The sequence below is a fragment of the Gadus macrocephalus genome, chromosome 21, assembly GCF_031168955.1.
Source record: "Gadus macrocephalus chromosome 21, ASM3116895v1".
Taxonomy (NCBI): domain Eukaryota; kingdom Metazoa; phylum Chordata; class Actinopteri; order Gadiformes; family Gadidae; genus Gadus; species Gadus macrocephalus.
This window is the reverse complement of record NC_082402.1, coordinates 10,452,151-10,460,200: the sequence shown is the minus strand read 5'-3', so window position 1 is coordinate 10,460,200 and position 8,050 is coordinate 10,452,151. Positions and strand designations below refer to the sequence as shown.

The following is an 8,050-nucleotide window of genomic DNA, read 5'->3' as shown; positions in this document are numbered from 1 at the left end:
TCAGGTTGAGCAGCTTTTTATTAATCTCCAAGCATTCCTTCACTGCTGCGCTGATTTGCATTAGAAAAAAAACCGCTTGCTAGCTAGTTCAATCAAAATTAAAGCATATCCATCTATAAAATAGGCTTTAGTTTAACTAATAAGACCACAACCTCGTCAATAATGAATGGGTGGTGGCTTTTGCCATTACCCATTATCTCTGATCACTTGAAACAAAAACGTAGGTGTAGTTAACGGCCAAGTTGAAGAGCAAAGATCCATTTCGACCTGGAATGGGGTTCATTTGACTTTTATTATTAAGTATTAAGATGCGTATCTGGTTATTCATCTTATCTATAATCAAATCAATAATCGATTTTGCAGCCAGAGGTCTGTATATCTATACTTTATAGCAGAACAGAAAATGTCTCCCAGCCTTTCAGGTGACCAGGCGTTTTCGGCCAGACAGGCAGGGGTGCAGGGTTCTTTGCAGGGATTCCAGGTGTGTCAGTATGGTTAATGTCTTCTTTGCAGGGATTGTTATCTATGCAGCTCTGGATGTAAATAAGGTGGGTCATTTCTAGAACATTCTATGGTCAGCAGGGATTGCAAGAGGGGGGGTGGGTGGGTCAAAGTCCAGCATGGCTTTACTTGACAACCCTGTCGGGAGAAAAAGATGGACTTTCAGAAATAAATAACCAAACCATACCATCATGTCAATTATTGATATTATGATCATGATTGATTCAAATCAATCTGAATTCGGAATCGATGCACTTCAATTGTAAGCTTGCAAAGGCTTTGAATTGTACGTGTGGCCGAACGACTAGTGGTTTTGGACCAATCCTTATATTTCTGAGGAACTATGTGATCTATGGGAAAGACAGCGTATTGGCTATTAACCTATCAGGTTAATAGCCAATACTTGGTTATTAACCTGCCAAGTATATTCTTAAAGTGCCTGCCTCTTCCAAACCGTTTCCAAGGTTGATGGTTCTGTGCAGCCAAGCATCTGGCGCGTAAGATGCCTACTCTGTCTCTGAAACCACAGTCCTGATGATGACAAAGCCCTCTTCTAAACTACACCGCCCGTCAATCACTCATAAGAACAGCGCACCACAGAATACCCAAGCCTCTAGAACAAGACCTGAATGCATTCGAGATCACGCGTTCGCTGGCTTCACTTACACTGAGCCCTCCTTATAGCGATCCAGAGCCTTCTGGGCCACCACCTCGGTGAACTTGGGTTCGGACCAGGGTATGTCCCCCGGCACCTGCAGGGTCATAGGGGGGGCGTCAAAGAGGTGGACGGACACCTCGGTCTGGCCCGGCTCGTTCTCCTCACCCCCCTTCTCCTGCCTTTCCTTAGAGATCACCTAGACAAAACCATGATAAAAAAAAAACATATTTTAGTTCATAAACTGGGCCGAGAACGGCAGTTCCTAAAAGCGGGAGAATTCCTATGAATCCTTAATATTTATAAAACTAAATAAGGGTAAAGAAACAAGAGTTGTTGGTTGAGAAACAGACTTGAGAGCTGCGAGCCACTCACCGCTTGCACCTGGAAGATGGGGTTTTTGGCGTCGGTGCTGTTGGCCAGGCTAGACACCCAGCTGAACTGCTGGTTCAGGAAGTCCAGCACGGCCGAGGTGTTGTACATGCGCTCCTCGAAGCTCCTGAGGAGGGCGCTGTAGAGCTGGGTCAGGCGCTCGGCCGCGGCCAGGGCCTCCTCCAGCTCGGCCTTTAGGGGTCCTTCCAGGGGCTTTCTGCCCGAGCAGTCTACCACGTAGGACAAGAAATAACGATTTGCAGAGTTGGCATTAATTGTAATGGCTGTTCCTTATGTATATATGTAGGGTGGTGTGCTTTGACAAAGATTTGAAACACAAGCCACTGTTTTCCACATCAATGAAGACCCCTTTAATGTATCACTCTGACCCTAATGCTGAACCATTCCGCTTCTCAAACCTTCGTCTGCAGCGGCTTCATAGAAAGGCCCCGGCTCAGAGAATGAGAGGCCAGAACTAGCAATCAGCGCTCCTATTTATATAATTAACATAATCTGCAAATCTAATTGCATTACAAGGATGGCTGGGTACATTGCAACCCAATTAAATTAAGTGATAGCCCTTTCCCTGGGTTCTTAAAATGCTTCTTTTTTTGTGGGATCTGGATAGGGTTAGGGATCTAAGATAAAATTGTATGATTTTCCGACTAAATCCTACTTCCTTAAATCCTACCTGATCCGGGAATGCACCAACAATATAGAAAATTGACGCTAAAGTACCCAGATTCTTTATGTCCTTGCACTTCTGGCACTCCTCACGGAGCTTGATGCAGCCGGCCGAGTTTCGCCGGATCTCCCTGCAGGTCATCTGGCCGGTGCCGAAAGGTTTGGTGATAACCACGTCTTCGTTGACACTGCCGTCTGCAACCAAAACAAATAAAGGTAAGACACAGTTCATGTATTTCCAAACAAAAACTTAAGACTCTTGAGAAGAAAAAGTGGAAAAAAATCTCCAAAACTCTTAAGACGTTAGCTTTTAGGACCGAGTTGTAAAGCAGACTGAACAACATTAACAGAGTCATCCCTTTACCCTCAGAGGTGGGGGCCTCCATGTCGCCATCGTCATCCACCATGGGGCCCATGTGGCTGAAGAGGTCCCTGGCCGACTCCATCATGGGGAAGAACATGCTCTGGAAGCCGTGGAAGCTGGGCTCCTGGAGCGGGGAGCGAGCCACGCGGATTTCGCCGGCCAGCGCTCCAGGCTGGCCGCGATGTTGCTTCTGCCCCCACAGGCTGGGCATGCGGAAGGGGAAGAGCGGGGGGTCCGAGGAGCGCATGTGGTCGAACACCTGGAGGACAGGAGGACAAGGAGGATTGGATGTCAGAGGTTGGATTTATTTTAACCTTACGTACGATATATTCAATATATACGATATGTTCCATCGTTCCAAAATCACGCCGGAAGACGAATGGATTCTAAACTACTTATTGTCTCATTGCGCGGTAGGGCGTGTATCAGGACCGACCTTCATGCTGTCAGAGAAGATGCCGTCCACGCCGTCTTCCACCTCAGAGTATTTGTCCTCCAGGCTATGGAAGCGCTGGTTCTGTCTCTCGCTCTCCTTCTCCAGCGTCTCCACGTTCTCCCCGTTGATCCAGATGGAGAAGGGCGAGGTTCTGTTCAGGACCCTGTCCAGCTGGGAATAGGGACGGAGGAGGGATCGAACTGGGATTCGGCCAACTGCAACTACGACTAACGATATTGGCCACTCACTGCTATTGAGTCGTTTGGTTTTGATCAAAAGCGACTTATTATGATATGAAATAGGGTCCAGGTAGAAAAACCTTAACGACACGCATTCCTGGTCGACAGTGATTCCTGGTGCATGTTTAAAGATTCTTCAGCCACTTTTGGTCCCATCAGTAGGCAATTCAATCAGAACAGGAATTTAAGTCACTGAGACCGAAAATGCTGAAAATGAGGTCCAAATTGAAAACCCCAGAATGTATCCAATATGGAGCAGGTAAGTGTCGTGGAGTGTAGTGATGCCCACTCTTTTTAGTCTCGAGTACCCCGCCACACCTTTCAGAACTGCTCAAACACTCCTTCATCCCCACCAAACCAGAAATGTTCTCCTTTGAAGTAATATTATACTGTTCAGACCTATACTAAAATTGAGAATCATTATTATTGTTGTAGTGACCTAGGCATTTTAAATAGAAGAGGTTGAGTTTCTATTTCTGCTGTTAACCCTGTTGATCTGCAAATGATCATATCTCACCTCATCCTCTTTGTTTTGTAGGGGATAACATGGCAAAATCAAAATCTTTACGAGTACCCCCTGGATGCCGCTCACGAACGAAAGTGTGTGTGTGTGTGTGTGTGTGTGTGTGTGTGTGTGTGTGTGTGTGTGTGTGTGTGTGTGTGTGTGTGTGTGTGTGTGTGTGTGTGTGTGTGTGTGTGTGTGTGTGTGTGTGTGTGTGTGTGTGTGTGTGTGTCTACCTGGCGTCCCACCATCCCCGCTCCGCTGCTGCAGGTGCGGGAGTAGTACTTGACACAGGTGTTCTTCAGGCAGGGCTTACACTCCTCCCACAGGGCCCGCATGGTCTCGTTGCACACCTCCTCCTCCTGCTCCAGTTTGGTCTCCATCTCCTGGGCCGTGCGCAGGGCCTCCTGGGGAGGGAGGGAGGGAGGGAGAGATTAAATTGAACTTGAACTTCCCCCCAGCACATTGTTGGAATCGAGTGTATGAGCTCAGTTGACCTATATCATTTCATCCTTAAAAGGGTCAATTATGAAGGAATTCATTTAGGTTCTTTGTCCACTATTCCGCACTGGCAATGTTTTTTTTTTCTAGGCAGAATAATGGAAGCACTCACACATGCCAAATGTGAATATCCCATCAAATCCATTGAGGGTTAGGGTCCATTCCAGTCTAACTGAAAGAGGACATGGACATGTGATTTTGGAGGTGTGGGTGGCTTAGCGATGACAGTGGAGAAAGATGAGAGGGGTGGCGGTGCCTTCAGAACCAGATCAGAAAACATGTGGCTTCCGACCAGGCCTTTTTGTTATTGCAAATAAAATAAACTACAAGTGAACTGTGTGAAAGGAAGCTGTCCTGATTTCAATAAGTGGGCTGGCTTGCCTCTTTCTTCAGCTTGGTCTCCTCAAGGCTGTTGAGGAATGTCTTGTGTTCGTCGGAGGACTTGTCCATGATGCTCTTCATCTCCTTCACGCCGTTGATAGCGTTCTCAATCTGTTTATCCAGGTACTTCTCGCCCAGCTGTGACATCTCTGCGAGGCCAGACGGCACGCGTTGTGTGAGGACACACAGGGCAAATGTTACAAGTACAATTTCAATGAAATACAGCATTGTTGTTGAATATGTGCTTTGCATTGAAAGAACTGCCGAAGTAATGGCACTGCACATAATGGCATCACATTGTACAACACCGAATGTCGTGACATCCCATTTTACCGCACTGAGTCGTTGTTCCATTGTACTGCACATTAAAGCTGCCCATCAGCGATTGTCGCTCGTCCCACCATGTTAACATTAATCAGTGTTTTGATTGAGTCTCACGGCTCCCAATGGTTTGTTTGACCACTGGCCATCGCCATAGATCCGAGAAAGCGGGGCCAGCGACCCTGGCTGACTGCAGCTTTAGGGTGTGCCGGGCTGCTGGCTTACGGGAGAGGTCGTGGTCCGTTGGAGACAGGACGCCGTTGGCAGCGGAGACCAGGAGGAGCGCCACCACCGCCAGGGTCTTGGTGGCCTTTTTCTTCATCATCATCATCAACATCAACATCCTCTCTGACGCTCGCAGGGCCAGCAGGATGATGAAGGTAATAATACCTGAGGAGGACACCACAGAAGCACAGCGGTGTGGCCGTGGGTTGCTTTATTTAATATCGCCACACGCGCGCGCACACACACGAACACACACGCACACAAACAATGGAGATTGCGTTGCGCTGTCTCATCCTTGATGACCTCACCTCCCCTCCTGCTCTTGGTGTTGTTGTAATGTCTCTACACAGCCACAGGGTGGGGCATTTCCCAAAACAACCCGGCAACCGACGATGACCTCACTCACTTCATTAGCAGTTCAGGTACGTTTATTCACCAATACATAACAGCGCTGTATTTTGTATATATATAACTTTCTAATACATAAACAAGCTTAATTGTAGATTATGTGGAGCTCTTATAGTCTAGAACACACTTTGTTAGGCTGCATTGGGGAATTTCACCTATGACCTTGTTTTTCTGATTCCTAGTGCTACTCTGCACTCTGTCCAGTTTACTTTTTTAACTAGGTCATGTGGCATCTTTTTTTTGTAGCCATTCAGAGCCTATTGTCAGTGCCTTTGGATGAAAATGTCCTCTGAATAAACAGACTGTAGCCTACTTGCTTTCCCTCTTTCCTTCACCTCCTCTTCTCTCTAGTATGGGAAAAGCACACATGCGCCCACACGGTTCATTGCATTTCTGACAGATGAACTCATTCTGTTTCTCTCCCAGAACTGGCTGTACCCACTGAGCTGACCCCTATTTTACTGCAATAGACTCTCTCAGGCTTTGACCCCTAATGATGAAAGAGGACAACAGGCCATTAATCCCTGAACACATCTGTGAGGGATTGTTAACAACATTGTAAAACAATTTCACCACACATTACACGTCAACACTGGCCAAATATCGTAAAATGTATCGTATTATCCTGGGGGAAATGTGTAACTACTGCTGCCTTCTCCCTATAAAAAGATGTACTGCGGTCAAACTAGGCCAACTTCGTGCCATAATCATTGTGTTAGTAAAAAAAAAAAAACTACAAGGTCGAGATTGAAAGTAGAGCTTAATGTCCCAGATGGAGACCCCCCCCCCCCCCCCCCCAAGCGGAGGAAGAGGAAAGAAAAACGGCCCAATTCTCCAGGAACGACCGTGTTCTTGTAATGACCATTGTTTCGGTGGAGCTATAGTGATACAATGGGTGCCCTGAATGTGTGTGTCGTTCAAACATGGTAATAGTTTACACAGGCCCCAGCGGGGATCCTAGTTACGCAACAAGGAGAACGCAAACAACTAGTGACAAAAGAACAATGAACGAGAAGATAACTAGTCATCAGATAACTAGAGGTTCTAACTAAAATTCACTTCACTCTCCCCATAAAAACATTTCTGCAAGCTCATGTAGGCTGAGAAACTGGCTCCTTGAGAAAAATAGCAATGTAAAAAGTGCATTGTTGTGTTTTCCGCTACACGCTACCATCTGCGTCATGACTTCTTTAACAAAACCGATCACGATGGAAGTAAAGCCAGGACTTCATGGTGTTATCCCTGACGATGATGCAGCCCCTCAGGATGCCGTTGACCTTTTATCTTACCTGTCAAACAATTCCGCTAAAGGCTAAACTATACTAGGCTGTATTTATATTCATACAGCAGCACCACGTTGTGTAGGCCTATCCTAATACTAGATTATTCTCATATTGTTTCTCTCAGTTCTGTGCACGTTTTCCTTGCTCATATTTAGCAGTGTACCTTTGTTCTTACGACCTGGGATGCGAACGCCCCTAGTTGGAGTGATGCGACCAGAGGATGACGAAGCCCATCCTACCACCATCGATTGTTTTGATCAGTGCGCGTCACTCCCATGAGTAAGCAATGCAAACCAGCCCTCAAAAGGTTACATCGCAGGAGACCAAAATGCATCATTTCTGCTGAAGCAAAAATATATAAAAAAAAAAGAAGGAAATAACGCCTACAAATAATCAATGAATACAACTTCAACTTTGTTGGATATTATTAAATGTTATTAACATAACCTACAGTACATTTTCACAGTGCAGTGATTCATGGAATCACCCGCTAAACAACTGTACACCACAAGATATGCATGATTAAAAAAAAACAAATACAGCAAGGTTAAGTCACACAAACAGCCTCTTAACATCACTGCGCAATAGAGAGGTTCTACTTACTGCAGTTGCGCGTCTCCGAAGCAGCTCGCACGCTCGGTCGGTGTCGCTAGCGCCCTATTTATACCAGCGGTTAACGGGGACGATGCTGACTGGTGGGAGGCAGAAGCACAGCGGACGACGCTGACTGGTGGGAGGCACTCCAGGATGTGCGTGGCCCAGGACCTTTCCAGAAGTTGTGTAATTAATCCGCAACGCTGAAGGACCGCAGCAAGAGGGCGCCTCCGCGTTGTGTCTGAAAGTAAAGCTGTGAGTGTGCTTTTTTTATTTTCCCCTTTTTCCCCCCTTGGACACGCTCTGAGCGATTACCTGTCCCGCTGCGAGATGTACTTTATCCTGGAGAAGCTGGAGGTGTGTGTGTGTGTGTGTGTGTGTGTGTGTGTGTGTGTGTGTGTGTGTGTGTGTGTGTGTGTGTGTGTGTGTGTGTGTGTGTGTGTGTGTGTGTGTGTGTGTGTGTGTGTGTGTGTGTGTGTGTGTGTGTGTGTGTGTGACGACTGTCAAGACGACACGTGTAACACCAGAATGTGACCACAAGATGGCATCGATAACATCTTGTTTAATAATATCATAACGTGTTT

The 8,050-nt window shown here is 46.5% G+C and overlaps 1 protein-coding gene across 1 annotated transcript; it reads right to left on the bottom strand.

Moving 5' to 3' along the window:
- clu (clusterin) lies at window positions 1-7,631 on the bottom strand. The gene is made up of 10 exons (XM_060041682.1): window positions 7,476-7,631; window positions 5,182-5,346; window positions 4,636-4,784; window positions 3,990-4,160; window positions 3,013-3,183; window positions 2,577-2,835; window positions 2,267-2,407; window positions 1,532-1,758; window positions 1,168-1,355; window positions 1-639 (listed from the first exon to the last, which is right to left on the bottom strand). The coding sequence occupies exons 2-10, from the start codon at window positions 5,297-5,299 to the stop codon at window positions 627-629; spliced, it is 1,437 nt and encodes a 478-aa protein (XP_059897665.1). The 5' UTR covers window positions 5,300-5,346; window positions 7,476-7,631; the 3' UTR covers window positions 1-626.
- Window positions 7,632-8,050: the final 419 nt, after the last annotated feature.

Excerpts from the sequence above, each read along its gene's own strand:
- clu (XM_060041682.1), bottom strand. The coding sequence starts at position 5,299 with ATGTTGATGTTGATGATGATGATGAAGAAAAAGGCCACCAAGACCCTG. Across the intron at positions 3,184-3,989 it reads CGGGGATGGTGGGACGCCAG|CTGGACAGGGTCCTGAACAG; the intron begins GTAGACACACAC and ends CCCTATTCCCAG. Across the intron at positions 1,356-1,531 it reads CCATCTTCCAGGTGCAAGCG|GTGATCTCTAAGGAAAGGCA; the intron begins GTGAGTGGCTCG and ends GGTTTTGTCTAG.